Source organism: Vitis riparia, chromosome 10 (assembly GCF_004353265.1).
Source record: "Vitis riparia cultivar Riparia Gloire de Montpellier isolate 1030 chromosome 10, EGFV_Vit.rip_1.0, whole genome shotgun sequence".
NCBI lineage: Eukaryota > Viridiplantae > Streptophyta > Magnoliopsida > Vitales > Vitaceae > Vitis > Vitis riparia.
The window spans coordinates 20,686,286-20,710,155 of NC_048440.1; the positions used below are offsets into that span (position 1 = coordinate 20,686,286).

The following is a 23,870-nucleotide window of genomic DNA, read 5'->3' on the forward strand; positions in this document are numbered from 1 at the left end:
TCCGAAAACTGTTTTTGAGAATATTTTCTTAAAAAATGACAAGGAGGTCTTGGATTTTTTGCCCTTTCTAACATGTTCCCATTAGTATTTTCATTTTTCTTCCAAGAAAACCTGACTAATCAGGTTACCTTCTGGTTTGAATCAAGAAAAGCAAATTTGATTAATCGCCCGAAACACTCAACAAGTCACGCAAATACAATGGTCAAACATTCTCTCCATCCTAGTCCCTTTCCATTTCTCTTTCCTCCATCCAACCCTTCCCTTTTTTGTTAAATAATTTTAGATGATTTTTTATTTTCCCTTTTTCCAGTTCCACTTTCAATAAATAAAAAATAAAAAATAAAAAAAATCAGAGATAAATAAATAGAAAAAAATATATTTTAATTCATTAATTTAAATATATATATATATATATATATATATATTAAAAAAAACCTCAAAATTTTATAAATCGATTTTATCTTTATTCATTTAAAAATATTTTAAAATACAGATGCATAGTCACTTTATGGGTAATAAGATAATCCTAAAATATAAAAATAAAATGACTTGATCCAAAGGAAACCAGCCCAAGGATTAATTTTATCCCAAAAGAGGTACAATCACATCCATCCAAAATCATACGTCCGTATTATCGACCATGGCCTGGTTTCTACACAAATCAAAACAGAAGACCATTCTCCATTATTCAAACATCATAACACACATTTCATAACATTTCTTCTTCATTTGTCTGCCCAATCGTCACCTTCCCACCCATGACCTTGACCTGTTTCCTTATCATAATTCCAACACCACCTTTATTCAACTGAGGCCCCATGTGCCACCACACCAACAGGCCACTCATTCTTCTGCAATTCGCTGTTGTCAAATTCAGACAATATATCTTTTAGCGTATTGGATGACTGGTGAGTCCCCACCTGCTCTATTAAATTCAGTCGATGATCCACTAAAGATTGAGAGAAAGCAACACAGAGTGAGGGAGAGAAGGCATTACCTGGAAACATGAATGGCAAACCACTAGGGTGTGAATGGTTCTTAATTTGATGAGTTAAGGTCACACATGAATAAACTAACTAACTAAATAAATCCCAGATGCCAAAGTTAAAAGATTTACAGTGTATGTTAACTATGACTGTACATGAGACCCATAATCCATCATCCATAGTCATTGGTGAGACTGGTGCAAACCATTCATCAGTTACAGGGGGGGGTCACATACAGGATTCCACCAATGTTCTAGCATCGTCATGGGTATGCCAACTGTTACATACAACATGCTGCAGTAGGCCACCATACAATTTATTAGTGAGGCATAGTTAAGATCATATGTGGTATTCATCTTCTCTCACCCTCAGCTGGGGATTCACCATGACACCACAGCTTTGTGAATTATTACGAGAGGGGCAGGGTATAATGACCTTACTGCTAAACTCATCAGCACTCTAGACTGGTTTTCCTACTCGACGCTTCCACATGCTCTGCATTAGATAAGAACTTGAGATTAGAATATCTAGAATGTAAACACAGTGCATACAATATTAAACACAGTTAAGCTCTGACAACTTACAAGAGGCTCATCATCAGAATTTTTGGCATCCTCGGTGTTTGAAGGATCTGAAGTTTTCTTGCTAGATTTATCCACATCTGTTGGATTACTCTCCAAATTTTCTGCTTGAGTCTCTTCAGAATCTGATTGCTCTTCTTTGTTGGCTTCCTCACCAGAAGGTGAGTCTCTTTTTGATTCTTCTGGTTTTCTCTCTTCTGAATAAGATTCCCTTTTTTCAGGGGATTCCTGAGCATCTTGGCAGATGCCCTCCTTATCCTCAACAGGTCTCCCCTCAGAATAAGGTTTTTCTTCCTTCTCTGATTCCTCTGTATCACTTGGCCTCTTCTCCTTATCCTCCACCTGTTTCCCTTCCGAAACTGATTTCTCATCCTTGTCAGATTCTTCCCCACCAGTAAGACCCTTCTCCGATCTTTCATTCAGTTTCTCTTCTGAATCACCTGGAAAAGGAATGAGATGAATAAAATTTAATGATAACCAAAATTCAAGGTTAATGATAAAAGCTATACAACTGGCTTTACAGGTTTATAGCTGAGCATCATGTATAAGCTCTCATAAAAATGAATCAAGATCTATAGGTTGATAATAGCCAAGATCTTTTTTTTTATTATTACAACCCTTTTGAAGGCAAAGTATTCAACGTGCAGGAAGATAGCTCTAGCCAAATAGGAGAAGGCAATATTATGGATATATAAAAGATTCATGTAGAAAATATTTTGATTTGCAAATTCTTAATCTCTCATAGAAAGGAGGTTAATATATATCAATGCAAAAGATGGGGTTGAGCTTGAGTCCAAAATCAATCATGAAATTTCAAGCTTGAAACATGATTTTGACCATTCCACATCACAAGTCCACTCTTGCACTTGCTAGAAAATAATTTTTTAAGTTAAAGTTCCCTACATCCCTCCAATGCATCATCATTGCCATTTTACGCACAACTGAACCATCTCTATAAGTATCAAAAGATTGTCTTTGTCAACCAGTAACTTGCTAAGAGACACTCTTGCTGCTAATTGTAACTAGTACACACTAGTTTCCATTATGTGGTCAACGTTGCAACTCTACCCTGTTTCTGGAGCAAATTTTCTGCTCCAGCTGGATATTTGGTCAGGATGCTTCCATTTTGCACCCACCAGAATTCCAGTTTACTCCAGCCCATTCGGTTGGTTAGGTTACAACTAAGCGGTCAAGCTAGAATTTAGTTTACTTCAGATCATCGCTCGTTTCATTTTCATCATTGAATTCATTCCAAGTTTGAAACATCAACACTAGATTATGACTTGAGTGAAAAAAAAAAACCATGGATAAACACAAAAATCACCAAGTAGCAAAAAAAGATGCATCCCTTGATACATGCATGATTCTATATCATATTTCAATTCCCAATCAAGTAACATGCTCGATGAGAAATATTTGCAGGATTTCCTTCCTCTGCCCTCACCAATACTTTATGCAGCTTAGAAACAGTTAAAAGCCAAGATATTCTCATTTCCCCTCATCTTCATCTAAAGAAGAAACGCCCATTTTAATCTTCATACACACCTTCATTATGAGAACAGTTTTATTTTCAATACTCCTTTTTTATCACTCTATTTGCACAACTTTAGTTCAGCTGTTCCAAGGCAATCTCGTTTTGTTAAGTTTGAAGATTAGCTTTTCCATTTGTGAATTTTCAAATAAGCAGATGCATTTTTACTCCCAATTCAGTTAAAATATTATCCATAATTTGACAGATAAATGCAGAATAAACTCTTCGTGGATATTCTTGATTTCCTTTAGATATTTTAAGTGTAAGGACCATGGTTATAACAAACTTTTAAGTCTCAGTGGTAGGATATTAAAATGGATAGGAACAATATCAATACAACAGTAATCTTTATTTGGACCCTAATTTTCTGTGACTTCTGTCCCAATTTACACTCTGAGAAGTTCATCAACACCACATAAAATCTGTTATTAGCAATTCACACTGATAATACAACCCCTTCAAAGATCTAAATTCATGCAGACTTAACAGGGAAGTAAATAATATATGTTACAAAAGGCAAGACAATTCACCTGAGTTCATATCTTCAACTTTGGACATTGCATTAGGTTCTGGATTTGATACATCAGAGCTCCCTCTGCTCTCAACTTCACAAAATTCAGTAGCAGTGTTACTCTCTAACCCAGCCTTCTCTACATGCTTCAAATTTTTCCTTGGAGTTCTTTTGCCTCTTACTTTAGAGGATGAGGATCTGTCATTCATTTCAAAGTTCGTAAGTAATAATTTTTTACTCAATTCCCACATAATATGCAACAGACTACTCACTTAATTGGTTTCTTGTTCTGTTGTGAACCATTCAAAAACTTATTTTTCTGGTCAGCTGATCTGCAAAATAGACAAAATGAAATAAGAATCAGAGATAGCATTCCAAAAGGAGAGAGTTTCTAATAGGTGAATTGTAATGATACAATAAGGGAACCATGCTGTGATTCTTGTTGATAAATACACCAGTAATGCTATGAGCTCATGCGGGTGTCAGCATTTTCCCTAGATAAACTCTCTGGTAATTAAAGAAAAGAAAAAAGAAAAAGAAAAAGGCAATACTTACACTCCTTTAGAAGGTGGGGTCTTTGATGAATTCAACTTCTGTAAATGGTGTAACAAAAACATTGTCAGGGTCAAGCCACTATTAATAGCTTTACTGAAGTCATAAGCAAAACAGTTCACTAAAGGAAAGAATGTTCTACAAAAAAATATTGAGACCTTAGCAGGCTTTGCAACATTTTCAACAAGCTCCCAGCGTTCCCTGCCTAAACGAAGCACTTCCACATCCCCATCATCATATAATACCTTCAGTACAATATCAATTGGTGAACAATCAAGAATTATGCCGAGTTGTGCTAAATTAGATTAAAGACAACTAATAAATGACTAGTACCAAAAACATTGTTAGTAAATATTTATTAAAAAAGAAAGAATAAAAAAGGACAAGAAAAATGCAGCTTACCACATGTTTTCTTGCTTTAGGGTCATAAGATTTCACTACACCTTCATAAAACCTGTTGATTTTAGGAATAAGATACATTAAGACAATACCCTTGTGAGAGCTTACAGATGATAAGGCACTGATCTGAAGTTTGGACCCCACTAAAATAATTTTACAAGAAGCCTATTAGATCCTCCATTATCAATATCACTGACAACAGCTTCAAGAGAAGAATCTAATCCAGACAAAGAAATCCAAGAGGACTGGTGTGACTATTAAGGGAAAAGAGGTTTCAGAGGTGAGAAACGTGCAAAAATGACCTAAAAAAATATTAATAATAGAAAAAAAAAAAAGGCTGGTGGGAGGAAAAGAAATAGACAGAAAGCTGATCTCAAATAGTTGGATAAAACTGAAAATTATGAAAAGTACGAGTCAAATCATTTTTTTTCCTTTTTTTGGCTACACTCTAAGCATGAAGAGAAAATCCAACCTGTAAATCCATAAATACAAACATGCATAGATAACATGACATTTGATTGAAGAAAGAATCAGGCTTACAAATTCTGAGAAAAAAAAAAAAAGAATTGCAATTTAGCCTCTTTTATTTGGAATAGAAAATAATTCAGTATTCTAATCCTCAACAAAACGCTTCAATCTGATATATCGGGAAGGTATATCCCACACTTTATTATGAATCTCCTTTTTATTTTTCTTTCTAAGAATGGCACTTACGCCCTTTTTTTTATTTTTGTTTTTTATTTGCCTCCCTTATGTAAAGTGAAAAGAACTTACTGCTTATCCATTGGCCACCAAACTTTTATTCTGCAATCAATCAAGTCTGCAGCATGACTCCTCCCTTCCTTTGATGTGCACTGAGGACAAACAAAGCATTAAGTCATAAAACTGTGGTTCTAAGTTACAAGTACAGAAGAATAGCAAGAAAAGTAACAAGAATCTCATATATGAATCTAAAAGAATCTATACCACACCTAGCAATATGTGAAAGTAAAGTTAGTTTCATAAACACTTTTATCTTCATCTTTCTTTTTCTTCCCCCTTGTTTAGTTTCCTCGGTTTTTCTTTTTAGCTTTTCTCATCTTCTTCTAAGGGAATCAACCAAACCAACTACCACCCCCCCTCCCCCAAAAAATAAAAATAAATAAATAAAACCAGCCTCTTTCTCTTTTTTCCTTCCTTCCCAGGTTCCTTGATTTCATGATACTGCTTTTTCTTAATTAATCTCACTAGGTATTAGGATATCCTATGATCTTTGAAATAGAAAATGGAAGCCCTTTTCAAGTAGAAAAGGTACTCATGTTTGTTAAATTCCTTCCAAAGAAGCACAACAATTAAAATCTAACTCCCCTAATTATTCAAAAAAAGATGTTAAACAACAGAAGTTTTTTCCAAAATCAAAATAAACTAACGGTAGGCCTAATATGACAAGAAAAAATATAGTTAACAATTGTAATCATCATTCATTCATAGTCGGGAGTACATCAAAAATCATGTTACAAGGTTCTAGATGAGCATCTTTTCAAATACTTGGATACCAAAATTAAAAGCAGCCCAAGAAGTTGTATAGAAATGTACATTTGCAAGAAACCACTGCTTTGTTTGACAAAAAGACAAGAAGAACTACTGACCTTTGCCAATCCTGCAATGCTTCTTCTTTTCCGCTTCTTGGTAGATCCTGTGGGGGACTTGACATTACTTGCTGTATGGATCTTATCAGTCTCCATTGGCACATTAGGCTCCTGCAAGAGGTAGAAAAGACGCAAATTTATTATATCAATAACTAAAACAACCATAAGTATCTGTAGCTCTATAAGTAATTTGACCAATGGAAAAGCTCACCCTCAAATCATGATCTTCATCTTCTCCAACAATACGAGCCTCATCATTATCACCCTTGTCAGAGCCTTTTCCTTTGCGTTTTGATAAGAAGTTTGAATTCCTTCGGAAGCATGATACCAACAAGTCTGACTCAGCAGGTTCGCCTATATTTTTCAATGCAGACGCTTTATCCTCTGAATCAGTGTGAACTTCTGAATCCATATCAGTGGACTGAAATGAAGATACCCCTGCCTGATGCAAATTATCACGCAAAGCTCTTACAGAACCTTTTGAAGCACTCCTTGGGAGAGACGATTTAGCAGATGATGATCTACGCCGTTTAGGTACTGTAACTGGTGTTACTTCACCGGATCTTCTTCTTTTCTTCTTTTCATGTTTCTGACCCATTTTTGCTTTTCTATGTGACGAATATTCATGACCATTGCTTGATTCAAATTTACTAGACATTCCCATAGCATCAAAATTTATTTCCCTCACCATTTTCAAGATATCAACATCGTTTTCAGCATGTTTCTTCTTAGCTGGTGAAGACTTCTTGTTCTTCACTTTTCTTGATTTGGTTCCCCTAGATTTCAAGCGTTTTATCATTTTCCCCAGCGGCAATTCATTTCCATCTCTATCATTGTCGTTTATGACCCCTTCTTCATCAACCTGATGTAATCAAGGAAAGAGTGCACGAAAACAAGTAAGTGAAACATCTGATATGCAAAAAGTTTCATCCAAAAGTACTGTTTTATGGGAAAGCAGCATTCTTGAACCATAGAACATACCATTCCATTAGTTTCTAACTTAAGAGATTCAAAGTGGGTCAACACACTCTCATCAGCCAGCCACGTTTGCCCTTCACTGGCCTATCAAAAACATGCAATGGTATTACATGAGATTTTTATTTTTTTTTATGGATAAAGAAGAAAATATATTAGGTATTACGTGAGATGATATCAAGGAAATATAAAACAAAAAATAAATAAATAATAAAAGTGATGTGGATGAATCTCCAAGATATATATCAAGAAAGGGAATTAGTAGCAGTTGCAATTAAAGTAGAATTAGTATTACTTGGAATTAAATTAGGATTAACATTTGGAGTCTAATTAGCATGAGCTAGTTAAGTTATAACACAATTAGAATTTAAGTTATAATAAGTAGTCTTGGTAGACTTTGGATGTTATAATTAGAAGTTGAGCCATAATAAGTTATTAGACTCCTAGTAAACTTTGGATTTCTTAGAGAAGGCTATAAATAAGCTATTCAATGTAAATTTCAAAGGGATGAATGAATTGATATTACTAATATTATATTTCCTTTCATTGCAAGTGTTGCAATCCTCAATGGTGAGATTCCATTGATTTTCTTCTAGATGAGACTCCTAGAAGGCCTTAGTGAGATTCTAAGGTTTTCGATTTTTTATTCATTGTTTCTTCTTTCTCTATTTCTTATCTTATATTTTTCTCTACCATAAAATTTATTCCTTGTTTCTCTCCTTACACCCTAAAAATAAAACCCTAGCCCACATACCCTTGAGTGTAGGCAATCATCCTCGGGTTGTCCTACATCAAAAAGGTATCAAATCACCCTCAAGCAACATGAGCTAAATTTATCAAATCTTGTATGTCTTCTTCAAACTTAAGATGTAGACAGAAAGTTATCCTGTGCAATCTTTGGCAAAAACATCTAATAGGGAAGGTGATGACTCCAAACAAATAGTCATAGAATTATGCAACGATTTGAGACATCTTATTGATGATGTTAGATATTTCACCAGTACACCCAAACAAAATTTTGAAGGAAAAAAAGGAGATATTTAATATCAACACTTGTAAATAGTAGCATGAAAGACATTTATGTACATAAACACTTATAATGGTGATTTGATGAGTAGCAGGATTGGGATCAATGGATGTCATGAAGTGAAAGAGCTCTATGGGACTTCATATGGCAGTCTCCCATACCAATTAATTATAGGCATCAATATACTGATAAAAGATTAATAGATAGCAATAGTTGGGAAGCTAAAAGTGCCATACAAACGCCCATTTTTCTTTAGTAAGCAATGCATGGAGAAATTTAGAGAATAATAAAAATTAAATAACCGACAATAATGGCAAATGAGTTCGCAAGTACCAAGACCTTGCATCTTATTGCAATAAAATTTATCAGATCCCAACCAAATTTATGGTAGGAATTCAGCCTCCCCCTCTCCTCCAGGTGCTCAATACAGCCAAAACGAATTTTAAGGAGAGAACTTACCACAGAATCATCCCCCTCTTTCTTTTCACACAGTTTGTACAGCATTGGAGGTAGAGTGATTGATGAAGTCAACCCTTGAACATCATCCTGTTTTTGAACTAACCGCTTGATGATCGACAGCCCAAGGTCACAAAGAGCATGGGAATTCTGAGAATTTCAATGAACAGAAAACAATACATAAGCTCATATTAACTCCCTTCAGAGCAGGGTTCATCTTTGGGTTTAGGTTCAAAACTTTATCTGCAAGAATAACAAAAAGATCAAAGAATTTGGATTAAAAGGTATACTTTATCCCCTACCTTTGACTTTCCTGCATCAACTATATCTTCTGAGAGCTTGATACTTTGAAAGATAGAGATTATCGCAGAAATACCCTCCTTTTCCTTGTCAGCGCCAGCTTCTGCCTTGGTATCTTCATCTCCATGCACCAGCATAGAAAGAAATATATGCAGTTTCCTGGAAATACGGAACAGGACTAAGTCCGATAAGAAGTAGGATTGCTATGGTCTTAAATATACTTGTATGCATATTACCCTTTACCCACAAACAAGTAACTATTTCAAGCCACAAACAAAATCCTCAAGAGTTATTCACCCCAATTTGCATGTGTGTAATAAGTGGTGTAAAAAATCTAGCCACCTTGACAAATATTTTGATAAAGAAAGATCATTTACAGAGAAAATGTAAAAACCATAGGTAAGGTTTTGATACAAATCATGAGTTAGTTAATTGATTGATATTAAAAAATTGACAGTTTTGAATCTACATAAGATGTAACATATACAAGTTAAGGAGATAATAAAAACTATCTCAAAGCAACCATCATTTCAATAGCATAAAACTTAACAGAATACATTTATTTAACTTTGGATACAATTGAAATATACAAATATGTCTCATAAATATCTGATATATAAAATAGTATGTTCAAATAAATTTTTTATGAAATCATATGGTGTATTATAACAGATGACAATTGTATCTTAGAAATCTAAACTAAATGGTTTCCAATTTACACATTGCAAACAGCATGACTACCTAATCATATGAAAATAAGAAAAACTAGGATGATTGGCAATAAGAAAATATGCATAACAATCATGTACTGAAAATAATTATTTTAGAAGGTTCACCGGGTGACAGGTTAAAGTGTTCCTCTAGCATGCATGAACATGAAAAAGAGCATTGCCTCATCACTGAAGACATGTTGTAATGTTCACAAACACAAAAAAAAGACAGATTCCAAAACTATGTTAGATAGCCATCAATAGAAAAGTTGACATTAATAGAATTGAAACTATTCATATTTCGCTCCTTTTTTTGTTGGATAGCCACCAAAACACACTATACATATTTCTCTCCTTTCCTAGTAAAGCTCTTTTCATATGAAAAGTATCAAAAGTTACATTTGAGAGAAAAAAAAATGTACATGTGGAAACAGATATACCAGTATATTGGTTCAAATGCTTTGACATCCTTGCATTCATCGATATCAGGACAAGAATGATGAGCAAGGGCATGGACCAAGTATGGGAGTATGAATTCAGGATAAGCCAGGGAGCTTGCATCAGACTGTGTAGAAAGTTGCCGTGCCTTGGTTTGATGATACATTTGGATGATATCACCCAGGTTGTGTTTGTCCTGCCAAATTAAACATGACACAATATAACTAAAAGATCCAGCTAACAGCCCTTCAAAGTTCCTGCAGGTACAACAAGCATAAAATGCACTTGAATAAAATGCAGAATAATTACAGCCAATCAATTCCAGCATAAATACCTCTTCAAACTCAGATGGTTGGGATCCAACAATGTTAAATGAGAAGGCACAAGCATATTTTGCATCCAAAAGGCGGTCCTTTATGTATTGATGAACTTTGCTCAGGAACAGTTTCTTTGCTTGAGGAAAAGTACTCTATAAGTCCCATAAAAAACAGAAAAACATTTTCAGATATTTGTGAAAAGTAAGTAAACTGTCTCCGCATGAGGACAACAATAGAGGCAAGCACTTATATCATGAACAATTGAAAAGCAAAAACAAAGAAGCTTTAGCAAAAAAGGACTCCACCTCTGATGTTTTCAAGGTCAGGTGAAAGACACCAACAGGTATCTTATGATCCCAGTGCCTAGCCAGACGAAGAATTGCCTTTGCAGCTGCAAGCCTCAAATGGGCTTTATCAACTGCACTGCAAGATGGCCAAACTCATATATGAAATCCTAAGTCTCTTAAACATGAGATACTTTGAAAGCAAACTAACCAAAGCAAAACCAAACTAGTAATTAAGGTGTACCATAAAACTAAAAAATATTTATGGTTGATATTACCTTGATTCTATATCTTCCGAAATCTCTCCAAACAAAAGAATGTTTTTAAGGATTTCCAGAAGGTCATCAATCCCAAGCCGAAGATGTGCATCTTTGACAGGCAAGTAGCTCTTGACCATTGTTTTGATTCCAAATATCTGTAGCACAAAATTGAGGATATTGCATCATTAAAGCAACAATTAAAATATTGAAGAAAAATCCAGGATGCGTTATCCATAAAAAATGAGGTTAATGCCCTAACAGCATGAAACAACTAAGAGAAGCACAATACAACTTCCTCCACTAAAACAGCGGACCTTCAATAGACAAAGCTCACTTCTATCATCCCAACATGCTTTTGCATTATCTTCTGCTTTCTGAAACAGCAACGCATGCTTTTAAATGAAAAGAAATTATCAAAAAATCACAATCCGAAGACAGACTGAATAAGTCAAGGAGTTTTAAATGGCATACACTACTACACTTTAGAATTTCGCATTTTATAAATCCTTCAATCTCACTCTCTCTAGTCTCGAAAACTGGCATTGCAGTCTGTGCTATGCACCCAAGAGACTGTAGGACAGCAGGCAAATGCGTCTTCTTATCCAGCATATCCACAAGCCTCTGCATGATGAATGAGAAACAATGGCTCTTGAAAATGCGAAGATCGTCACAAATTTAAAGAATATATTTAATAATTTAAATAACGGCCAAAGATGACGCATGAAAAAAACTAATGTAAAACCTTGTATAAAACAGAGAGTGACTTGAGCCCATCATCCTTTGTTATTGCTGCAAGCGCATGTACAGCATACTTGGCTTGTCTCCGACTACCTTCTAGACATAGCCTTTCCAATATAAGATCCACTGAACTGCAAGTAACAATAAGGTGATAAAAAGCATATAAACCATGAACTTGGATTTAATAAATCTGCATTTTCAAGAGTTGCACCTGGATGTCACAGCCAGTTGTTCTCGGATGGTTCCACCAGCTTTTGCTAGAATATGTAAAACACCTTCTTTTATTATTTCATTGTCATCTTTCAGAAGATGAACTAGATCTTCTTCAGCCCCACTCAGTAGCAACGGACTGAAGCGTGCAAGAACCTAAAGGTTCATCACAAGAAATTAAAAACATACAAACAAATATGTTTCAGAAAAGAAACAAAGTCAACCATGACTGTAATATACTTAATACTATTAATACTGCAAACTCTTCCCATTGCAACTAAACAAAGAAGGAAAAGAAAACAATGAAGAGATCATTCAAATGATATGAAATTTGCAACTTAGTCTTGCTATGACAACAAAAACCCACAAACGATATGAAATCACTGGCAAGCACAAGCAAACAAGACAATGGACATAATTATTAATGCCACTGAAAGTGGTTATTATCATGTATCGTGCTGCACTGCCATGGGTTAAAGCTGTTATTCCGATTAAATATCTCTATCCCCAAACACATGGATTTTATGTTGAGCCCATGAAAAAAAAAAAACTCCATAATTCCTCAGCTTGGTGACAATTGTAGAAAGCATTGCAAATCAAACAGTTTGCAAGCAAAAACTATGAATTGAAAATAAAGGCAAAAGAAATGCTAATGATATTCTGATAGAAGTACTGCTCATGATACAGTTTTGTTGATGAAGCTAGAGGAGAGGTTCCTTGCAAGTTAGAAACACTTTAGAACCTAAAGGTTTTAGGTTAAGCAAGACTAAGACAATATACAGAAAATATTTTAGTAAAATTAGTAGAAGTGAAAATAAGTGGTCAAGAGCACCTAAAAGCCATCATATCCATCATTTGGCTCTGTTACCTGTAAGGAAAGTGAGGTTTGAGGACTGCATTGACCATAGAATTAGAGTCAAATGGATGAAATGGAGAAGTGAGTCTAGAGAAGTTTGGACTTTTGAGAGAACAAATAAAATGAAATAAAAATCTACAGATACATAAGTACATTCTTAAAAATTGTCGAAGTTTTCACTAAATGGCTAAAATCCAAGTATGCTTTTATTGTGCAGAATGCTGGACAGTCAAGAAACAGACATGTCCACAGAAAAAGCACAGCCCAATTGAAGATAAAGATGGTTGAGTTCCAGGACAAGAGGCATAATTGGAAATGAATGCATCTGTGGGAAATTGGAAGTTGCACCAATTTGTGACAAGATGAGGAAAGGCCAACTGAGAATGGTTTCCACATCTGCAACAAAGACCAATGAGTGCACCAGTAAGGAGCAATATGACCCAACTCGAAGTTGTTGTATGTTTCTCATCCTGTTCTGTACTTCAACCGATTTCAATGAAATTGTTTCTGATCAAATAATATGACTCAACTTGAAGGAAAGGGAGAAAGGAAAGGCTGACAAGGATGTGGTTTGATATAATGAAAAGAGACTCAATGACCCATTATGTTAATGAAATATAAAGCATAAAATAGATTAAAGTGGCAGAACACAGTTCACATAGTCAGACCCTAAATAGATGAACTAAACCATATGCAAGCTGAATTGCATTGTAACATCAGCTCCAGGGTTATCATTATTATTTCTTTTATAGGCCTCAATTTCATCATTACTATTATCTAAAGTTCTCTAGCTCAACTAGTTTTTGTTGCAAAACAACTCATGATCCTCCAGCATAGTTCATCAAAATCCATAAGAAAGTTGTGGGATGTAGTTAGTTCTAAATTGTCCTTTTCGGTGGGCAATGGAAAAAGGATAAAGTTTTGGAAAGATAAGTGGTGCGGGGATGAGCCATTAAATGTTTCTTTTCCCTCTTTATTTGCTCTTTCTAACTCTAAAGATCCTTGGGTGGCAGAGTTGTGGCAGCATTCTAATGAAGAGGGTGGTTGGAATCCTAACTTCTTGAGGCCCCTAAATGATTGGGAGATTGTTATTGTGGAACGCTTATTGGCAAGACTTCAAGATAAAGTGGTAGAAGAGGATAAAGAGGATAAAGTGTGTTGGGTTGATATGAAAAGTGGGAACTTTCTCTATTAAATCACTTTATGTTAACCTAAAGATAGGAAGGGTAGTGAAATTCCCTTCTAGTGTTGTGTGGAATGCATGGGTTCCTCCTAAGGTGTGCTTTTTTGCTTGGGAGGCAACTTGGGGAAAAGCTTTGACTCTTGACCATCTTTAAAGGAGGGGGTGGTCTTTGGCCAACTGTTGTTTCCTATGTATGTCTCATGAGGAGTCTATTGACCACATCCTTTTGCATTGTGACAAGGCAAGGGTGTTGTGGGAGCTATTATTCTCTCTTTAGAGTTTTTTTGGGTGATGCAGCCTACAGTTAAGAGAGATTCTACTAGGCTGGCACCTTTGTTGGAAGAAAGCGGAAAAAGATTTGGAGGGCAGCTCCTTTATGCCTCTTCTGGACTATTTGGAAAAAGAGAAATAGAAGATCAATTGAGAATGTGGAATTCTCAATCCAAAGGCTGAAATACTTGTTTTTGTATAACTTGTTAACTTGGACCAAACTGTTTATAGGTGAAAGATTGATGTCCATAGTAGATTTCATTGATTGGTTGGGGTTGGTTTGAGGGAGGGAGTATCTTTTTGTTTTCTCTTCCTTTTTTGGCGCTTTTTGGCTGCCGCTGTATACATCATGTGTACTTTGGTCTGCCCTTTTTGGTGTTTTTAATACAAATCTCATTTACTGATCAAAAAAAATAAAAAATAAAAAATAAAAAATAAAAAATAATAGTTCATCAAAATCCATGTATCATTTAAAACAATTAACTCTAAATCTCTTCTAATTAACTCCATTACATCCTGGGTTGCCTTCAGCTTTGTCCAACTCATCCATCTCTTTGGAAAAAGAAAGTTCAAATGGTTGTAGCAACTGAAAACACACACACACACACATATATATGTATGAAATTAGGACAGGCCCTCATGACTGGTGGAAATAGAAGACCTATGCCATTTAGTGACTACATTAATTTTTAAGTTGAAATCCTAGACATGTGTCTAAGATGAATGCTTAAGGCAGTCATGCTGAATGTTTAATTACAACATGCAAACCAAATACACAGAACAAAATACTGATCGCACGCCCAGAAACACACAACCAAATACATAATAACCATAGAAGGATTAAAGATTTTAAAATTTCACCAGGAAAAGATCAAGGAAAAACATATTTTACCACTAATACATTCATGCAAGATTGAATATATTGGGTGTTTCCAGAAGATTTTTGAATGGCAGCCTCCAGAAGGAATTCTTTCACATGCTCCTTGTTGAAAAGTAAATAAGAGCACTTCAAAGAGAGTGTGCCTAAGAAATCATACAGACGGTGTTTCTCACCAAGAATCCTAAGCAAATCATCCTGCAAGTAAGAAAAAAGCCATCTAAGAATACAGTCTCATGGGAAAAAAAACACACACACATAATTTTGTTAAACTCAGAAGCATCTGTGCCAGCATCTTAATTCTTACCCGAGAGGAACAAGCTTGATGGAAACTAGTCTTTGGATCAATTAAACTTGATAAAATCTTCCAAATGTTAACATCTTTTAATTGATCAAGTATCTGAAAATTCTCCTCAGCCTTTGCAGGGTCAGCAAACAAGCGAGACATAATTCTGAGGCAGTAGGTGACCTTTTTCTGGATCTCAGGACCTTCACCATCCTGCATGTAGATGAGAATGATTTTTATCAATTCGACATTATAATAGACATTCCAATTTTATCCACCAGGTAGTAGTAATAAAACTTTCAACATTTGCAAACCTGATGCATCTGCTTAAGAGACAGATACCTCTGCATCTCTTGTTGCAACCTGTAATCCAAGAGGAAATCACCCGAAGATCAGTACAAATCTATCATATATATAAAAATTGAAATTTACTAAAGATCCCACAGAAATGCCTGATCTTAAAACCAAGCATTTGAAACAAACCTTTGTTTCTGCTCCAGTATCTTTTCAAGAGCCTTGACCTCAACTTTGTCAAACCCTGAGAAAACTCTTACCCAATGTTTAACCTTATCTTTGATTGAGAATTCGGTTGGAAACAGGGTCTCACACAGGACCGATTCAATTGTATCTGATCTGCAGAACAGATTCCATTAATCAAACATGTGTCTCATTGGATACTTGGAAAGAGCAACATCATGCAAGCTTTAAAATGGACCAAAACATTTTTTAAGTGATTTTCTGATTAGAATATATTACTACAGTTAAAAGACAAAATATAGATGTGAAGAATGATCAGCATTACTCATAAATCTGACATATGTTAATGGACCTGAGTCTCAATAATGTAGAATATAGATGATATATTCACCAATAAAATATAGAGGTGAAAGGAGTGATAAACAGGCATGTTAGAGAAGCAAGAAATACAGAGTGGACCGGAAGTCAATAACAGAATTCACAGAGCCTATCCCAATGCTTTTGTATCGCCATGACTTCAATAAAACATAGTAAAGAATAATTTGAGCATGCAACTGTGGGTGAGAATTGATCTCACTACAGCATTTGAACCACTTCTGAACTTCTACATCACATTGAGCTCTTACATTACAGTTTGCTTATTTTTTACAATCTTTCAACAGAATAAAATAGGCATTCTTAATCGATACTCCTTGGTATTTTATTATGACACAAATGGCAAGCCATAGGGGTTTCTTCTTTGCTTGATGCTCTTCCTAGAAAAACAGAAGTCAAAAGAGAAACTTGCAAATTAAAATACCTTACCTGAAATCTTTATCATAAAAACATCTTAGAATCTTCCCAGGAATCCAATCAAATTCACTGGGATTCAGTGAGCCATCACAACATCTCAAGCAATAAAGATTGTAGATCTCAGCCAGCCTCTCTAGGGTATACTTTTTAACAAGTACCTGAAGATTTGAGAGCAAAACTATTAGAATTTTAAAAACAAGATCCAAGGGATAGAAGTAAACTGAACAAGCACAAACAAAGATGAAGGAAAAAGTAAATACAGATTTGTCTCGGAGACGCTCAGCAACTAGCTTTGCAGTTTCAACTGGGATGGAACTTAGGGAGTGACAGGCCACATCACAAATTACAGCAACAACTTGTTTCCGAACATTTTCATCATAATCTAACAGCCGGTCACAAAGTGCAGCTACAAAGGATTCAACCAGGATCAATTTTTTATATATTTTTTTTTTTGGATAAATAAAGAAGAGTAAAAAGGATTCAACCAGGATCAAAATCAAACAGATGAAAGACACATAAAGAGCATAAAGGTCTGTAGAACTAATCAAAAGCCCTTACAAATGATCTGAGGAGCCTCGGCTCTAGAAGGATTGGACAGCAGACAACTTTTGACATGTTCAAGGACAGACATACGAACCCCAACTACTCTATCAGCCAACCTCTTCAAAAACTCCGAAAATATAGGTTGAAATGCTTCAGAAATAGCCAAACCCGGCAAAGCAAACAGGTCTCCAACTAATTTCACCGCTTTCAAACGAGTATCTAAATTATCTGTCTGCAAATGTAGACACTTGGAAATTGAGGAACTGTGCATCAAATTTAATAATCATGACGTTTATAAAAGGAAAAATTAAGATTGTCACAAAGATACAAGGAGAAAATAGGCAAGTAAACTATTTTGAGTTCAGTGAAGAATGACAAACCAAAAGCTTGAAGAATATCCAAAAAGAATACGCTAGTAAAAGGGTTTCATTTTCAATCAAGACACCGGGCTAGAACATTCAAACAACTATAATAAGAGATTTTGGACCCTACTTCCAAAAGTATCATGAAAAGCTCCTTACAGATGATGTCCTAATACTTAGTTCATCTTAGCAAGAACCACATAATGAGGGAAAATGCAAATTTAACAGCATAAGAAACATGTTCAAAAGGAAGTAAACTGTTGATTCTGTGATTACCAATAGCTCTCCTGTGAGGTAGGGAGTAACTCCCGATAGGATCTGAGGAGCACAACGATAAATGTCATAGATAACTTCATGGTAGTCAATTTCGCTGTTCATCGACCTGTTATCTCCTGAAATCGATGACACCAGAAACTGTTTTATGCCAGGTTCAAGTTTTGCTGCACAATGCTCTATAACATTCATAGCAAGCTTCCTTGCAGCTGTCGTAACATCCTGGTGTCACAAGATCCAGAAAAATAGTTGTCTGTCTATTAAAGTAGATTCTTAGCATAATGGAAGCACAGTATTATGCAACATGTGATAACGAAACACTCCAGTGCAAATACCAGCATAGTGAAAGGTACTTACACTCTTATTGCAACCTAAAATAGACAGGATAGAAAATAAAAGATCTTCCCGAACATCCTCACTCTCTTCCAAGAGAACAACCATGATAGTTTGCATTGATGTTAGGACACTTTCAGGATGATCATCCCTGCATAAGAGAAATTTTTATATGGTAATTATGGCATCTTTAAAAAAAATGCTGACAACTTAACATGCATCCCCTGGATATTCTGGATATATTAACATATCTGTCATCCTTGGAGTTATAACTTAGCATAAAACCATTTGACCTAAAATCAATAATTAAATTCATGGGATTAAAATTGTTACAGCTGGATATTAACAACTGAAAACAGTACAACAAGGTAAGCTTGTGATCAAATTCTATACATTGGTGCCTTGACTATTCAGGTGGTCCATAGAAAACTTATCTGGGAGTAACAAAATTTATTTACATGCACATAAATACACACACATAAATGCATCCTGTCAGGTAGCCCAGGCACATGAAGGGGAGGGGGAGGGGGGGAAGAAAAGAGTGAGTTTTCTTTCCTCCAACTCATCACATCTCCAGACTCATACATAGAGGAAATCCATCAATAAAGATTCAATTAATTATTTCTTATTGCTACAACCTCATCAATGAATGAAAGAAAAAACAATCCAAACCACTTTACAACCATTGACAATATCTACTAATGCAGTTCTCAAAATATTTAGATGATCAAATGATTTGTTTGAGTTTGACTTCCACAATTTTAGAGAGCCAACCAGACAGCTTCCATGTTCAACAAAGGAAGAGTCAACAATCTTCAATAGATAAATTAGTCTTGAGTTAATGAGGTAGTTTTACTAACAACACAAGCAGATTCCACATAACTAATTAACAACAAAAAATTTGGGACAGAACACACCTTGCAACAGAAAAAAATGTACGGAACATTTCATTCACTAGATCATCACACTCAAGATCCAACATCACAACACATGACCTATATCTTGCTAGAGTCTCCAAGATAACAACTCTCCTTCCAAATGCTGGACCATTTGTATCACTTAACCCACTAAAAGTGCTCACAATCAAGCGAAAGATATCCTGGAAAAAATATCACACAGAAATCAGTTGGAGGCTGGATGTATGATTAAAAGATTCATGAATAACAATCAACATTTTACAGTCTAGTCGACCATCATAAAAGAAACATACCTTCAGAACATCATCACTATAAGGAGCCTCAGGTGCTGTAATCCGGGTTATCTCACAAATACATGTTGCAACGAGAAGCTTAACATCCCTATCTTGGTGTTTCAGCAGTTCTGGCTTGACAATTGCATTCAGAGAAGGCTGCAGTGATTCCAAAATTGATGCTGACGGTGATTGATCCAACTCAGTTAAACATGTTGCAGCTTGCTGCATGTTAAAGGAAGGCAAATTATTATTAGTCAACCAGTCAAGAATTGATAACAGTTAACTTCATGCATGAAACTACAAAAGTTTGAAAGTTTGGGCCTAGCATGGTTTTCAATTATGAATTTCCCTTTATGCTATAGCTCAGTCATGAAAGTTAAAAGTTAAAATCCATCACCAAAATTTATTTTCTTGATAGGCAAAAAATAATATCATAAACAACACCTGATAAAAATAGGACACGCCAAAGTACACAAGTTGGATACAAAGGTGCCAAAAATCCATCTCCACAATTTATGCCCAACCAATTCAATGCCCACAACTGCCATTGTTACTAAAGGTTCACACTTGAGGCACTGTGATCCCCTATAATCAAGGTGTAATAATCAAAACAAGGTGCATGTGATACATCTCGACTGTTTACTGAGAATAGTCAAGAAAAAAAAAAAGAGACTTCTTCTGTAAGTTCGTTTTAACTTTCATTGCAAAGAAATTTTTATAACCCAATGATGACAAATTTATTCATCCACTTCTCTTTATAGATCCCACTACTCCAACTTATCTCTCACCACCTCCCCACCCATTTCCTTACCCACTTGGCCAACTTCCCACCCAAATACCCCTCTCTTCTTGCACATCTGAAAAATTGGTATCTAGCTCTTCTGAATCTCTCTCAAAGAATGGGAAAAAAAATAGAACTTAACATGCGCGTTCTAAAATTGCATTAAGGACTCAATATCACATGCATACGGCAGGCGCCAATTGCTTGTTACTGGACGTAGTGTTAAAATCGAAATTCTAATTACCTATTAGTGGAATACTAACAAAGGCATGCCATCAGGGCCATCACAGCACTTTGCACATCATAAAAAGTGTCTAGTCTCAAGGCATTGCACATGATCCAAAGAAGTCTTGCCTTGCTCAAGGTAAGCCACCTTCATGCACCCAGGGAAAACTTTGATGACACTTACACTTATTACCTGCGGCCATTCTAAGCAAGTAGCCCACCACTAAGAGCAACCACCTTAATAAAACCTTGTCCAAACCATTCTGAATATGCCACAGAATCGTGTCCAATCATCCACTCGATCTAGTGCAGCATTTATTACCAACTCCTCGTTCATCTGTTCATCACTACCTCAATCCACATCTTTTTTGTCATAGCCTACTCCTTGTAGCAATTCCGATTTGCCATAAACTGAACTGTTGTAACTTTTACAATAAAAACACAGCTAAGAATCTTTAGCCAGAACAAACTACCGTGTTTGCGGTATGAACAGTTCCTCAAGTCCATTAGCATGTGAAGTTTAATTTCTGGTAACATTTGTCTGCCATTTGGATTGCAAGTCACAACATTGGTTCCTTCAAGCCCATGAAGACCAAAGCTGCAATTTAGATCATAATGAGAACATTTATAGTTTATCCTCCATCATAACTGCGTCCACCAGCGCTCTTTTCGTTCACGGTAACTTATCCAGCCACACCTATGTATTAGGAGAGGGTAATTCCATTCATGGTACCATTATGAATCAGTTTTACCATAATGGGCATCAGCCCATCATACATCATCAAACATTAAACAGAGAAGAATTACCAACACGATCTTGCTGCGCCGTTTGTTTAGGCAATATTAATACATACACTATTTGGCTATCAAACAAAAATTACCAAGGTGGTCATTTCTCATATTCAATGTGGGTCCCTGCTTTCATTTATTTCTTTTAACGACCAATCACCGTTAGAATTTTAAAACAATCATTTATTTCTTTTAACGACCAATCACCGTTAGAATTTTAAAACTATCATTTATTTCTTTTAACGACCAATTCTCATTACAATTTCTAAAAAGTATAGACTTCAACATCCAGTTTCAGATAAAACTACCGAACTTCTAACAGTTAGACCTTCTTCTTTCATTGAGTTCTAAACCCCAAACTCAACCAACTTTACCTATAAAAGCAGTGAGATTATTATGTTCTCTCAAACAATCATCGTCACATAATTCCACTCATCTGATAACTTCCTGAAAAAATGTACTAGGCTTCAGGTCAAGTTCAGGATGAATATTTTCTGGTGAAGTGTGGGAGAAATTATTTAGCCCCTTCTATCAGCTTCACATTTTCCAAGGAAACAAACAAGCCTACAAATGCATGAAACAACGCTCAACTTTCAACCCCCCAGTCTCCCCATCAAAACTCACCACCGAAGGTCTCAACTTTCAAATCCTACACTACCCCACACTTACCACCGAAGAGAACAAAATACGTATATCAAAAACCACAAAACAACATCTAGATATCAACTTTACTCCCAAACCAATAAGCAAAAACCCTAATTCAACCCAATTTCCTTAAACTCCTATCAAAACCACCAATTCCGGAACCAAACCATCAAACTCACCAACACTCAATTCGACCCACACAAAAAAAAAAAGAGCAAAAACAAAGGAAACCGATATTCCAAGCATCAAATTCGCTGATTCCGCTTCCGGAACCAAAACCACACTAAAACAACATGCAAAAACCATGTCCTCTTTTGTTCTCTCATTACTTTCCCGGCAAGCAAACATAAAAAAACAGTAACAATAGTAACAACAAATTGAAAAAAAACCAAAAATGTGCACCTTTAAGAGCTTAACGAGAGCGTCTTTGGTGGCCGGAGGGTTCTCGAGCTTCGATCCGACGTCCCTGAGCTGCTGCTGACGCTTCTGATCCATTCTCTTGACCAAAAACGGCGACGTTTCGAGCTTCACGAGCTCTCTCACCGTACCATCGGGTCGATAGGGCGTGAAAAGTGAGACGAAAAGAGGGTTTCTCCCAACACCACTGCGAAATGAACTCTAAATGCGAGTGAAATTCAACCAAATCCAGGGCTCACAGCTATTTTTATCTTACAAATATGCGTTTTTTCTCCGGTGCCCTTGTATTTTATTCTATTTTCAATTTCTCTGCTACATATTCGTGACTCGAATAAGGGTGTGTGGGAGATAAGTTGAAGAAGTTTGGGTTAAAATCGCAATATTTAGAAGTTAGAGAGTGAAGTGCAAAAGTAAGAAATTTAAGGGGCTTAGCTCCGCCTATGCACGAGCGTGGATTTGTCGGAACGCAGATAACTCGGGCATGACGTAAGTCAAGACTCGAGAGATTAGGTAACGAATTTACTGAATTAACCCTACGGTATTATCTATATTACATTTTGGTTTAGATTAAAGTGCCTTTTTTTTAATATATATAAATCATTTTACAAACGACTTCCATCTCAATCTCTTCTGAAAAATAATATTATTTTTTATTTTAGAGTGATTTGATGAGTGATGAAAAATATGGTGTTAATGGAAGGATAAACATCCATATGAGTATTCTTGAAGATGTTAGATGGTAAATTAATTTGATTTGATATTAATTTTAATAAAATTATTTGAAGTTTCGAATTTGACTTGTGAAAATGATAGGTTTTATAATTAAATCTTTTAGATATTTTAATAATTATAAATTAAATTTTATCGATAAGATGTTTTGATTGATGTGAATATATTAATAATCGTCCAAAATTATAAAGTTTAGTTGAGTAAAACTTACGATTTGCTATGTGTCAAAACTTACGATTTGATACATTGAATTATATCATATAAACTTTTGATGAAAAAACATTTTCTCATGGCTTAAATATTTACTTGTTTTTAATCATCTATTAAAAATGAGTATCTTATACAAATATTATTCTTTTGCATGTAGCATGTGCATGCAAAAGCTTTTCAACTATTAATCGTTCAATTTTTCCCTTAATTGAAATAACATTCATTTGTTAATAAAATAAAACGGTACTTGTTTGGTATTAAACTTGTAAGATTCTTTAACATCATTGATCGATTTATCAAATAATACACATATTTTTAATATTACTTCACAATATATGTCCACGTTATTTTGAAATATAAAAATTTCAACTTTCAGTTCCATTCACATTATTTAAATAATGTAAAATTGATTACTTTTTATGTATAAAAAGGTCATACATAAAAACTCATTTGACAATATTTTTATAAAACGCTTTTAATTTTAAAACTAAAAAACCATTCAAGATGCGTTTGATAATAATCTTATAAAATATTTCAAAATTTTATAATACTTTAAAATTTTTATTTTTAAAATATTAAAAAATTTATAAAAATTATTGTAAAACACATTCTTATAACATCAAAATTGGTGATACTCTTAAAATCGCTTCAAATAAAAATATCGTCAAACCATCCCTATAAATAGAGTTTAAATTCATGGGTCCACGTATTTATTGTTGTCTAAAGT

At 35.1% G+C, this 23,870-nt stretch overlaps 1 protein-coding gene across 3 annotated transcripts; it reads right to left on the minus strand.

Moving 5' to 3' along the window:
• Window positions 1–549: 549 nt before the first annotated feature.
• LOC117924106 (sister chromatid cohesion protein PDS5 homolog A) lies at window positions 550–22,409 on the minus strand. Of its 3 annotated transcripts, none has more exons than XR_004652719.1 (34): window positions 22,190–22,409; window positions 19,366–19,569; window positions 19,073–19,254; window positions 18,180–18,306; window positions 17,826–18,044; window positions 17,203–17,419; window positions 16,905–17,050; window positions 16,657–16,802; window positions 15,859–16,008; window positions 15,690–15,738; window positions 15,397–15,588; window positions 15,105–15,287; window positions 11,905–12,059; window positions 11,698–11,824; window positions 11,427–11,576; window positions 11,270–11,329; window positions 10,974–11,110; window positions 10,717–10,834; window positions 10,429–10,563; window positions 10,097–10,290; window positions 8,949–9,105; window positions 8,650–8,796; window positions 7,170–7,250; window positions 6,400–7,050; window positions 6,189–6,299; window positions 5,335–5,414; window positions 4,564–4,615; window positions 4,320–4,406; window positions 4,165–4,202; window positions 3,882–3,941; window positions 3,629–3,807; window positions 1,571–2,007; window positions 1,118–1,481; window positions 550–997 (listed from the first exon to the last, which is right to left on the minus strand). XR_004652719.1 is itself a non-coding variant. In XM_034842667.1 (34 exons), the coding sequence occupies exons 1-33, from the start codon at window positions 22,280–22,282 to the stop codon at window positions 1,446–1,448; spliced, it is 5,100 nt and encodes a 1,699-aa protein (XP_034698558.1). In that variant the 5' UTR covers window positions 22,283–22,409; the 3' UTR covers window positions 999–1,280; window positions 1,422–1,445. The 3 variants fall into 3 exon arrangements, 2 of the variants coding, with proteins under 2 accessions (XP_034698558.1, XP_034698557.1); XM_034842667.1 differs by lacking the exon at window positions 550–997 and having other exon boundaries at window positions 999–1,280; window positions 1,422–1,481; XM_034842666.1 differs by lacking the exon at window positions 550–997 and having other exon boundaries at window positions 999–1,481.
• Between the last annotated feature and the right edge of the window lie 1,461 nt (window positions 22,410–23,870).

Excerpts from the sequence above, each read along its gene's own strand:
- LOC117924106 (XM_034842667.1), bottom strand. The coding sequence starts at position 22,282 with ATGGATCAGAAGCGTCAGCAGCAGCTCAGGGACGTCGGATCGAAGCTC. Across the intron at positions 18,045-18,179 it reads TTTTAGGTTGCAATAAGAGT|GATGTTACGACAGCTGCAAG; the intron begins GTAAGTACCTTT and ends TTGTGACACCAG. Across the intron at positions 10,835-10,973 it reads TCGGAAGATATAGAATCAAG|TGCAGTTGATAAAGCCCATT; the intron begins GTAATATCAACC and ends GCCATCTTGCAG.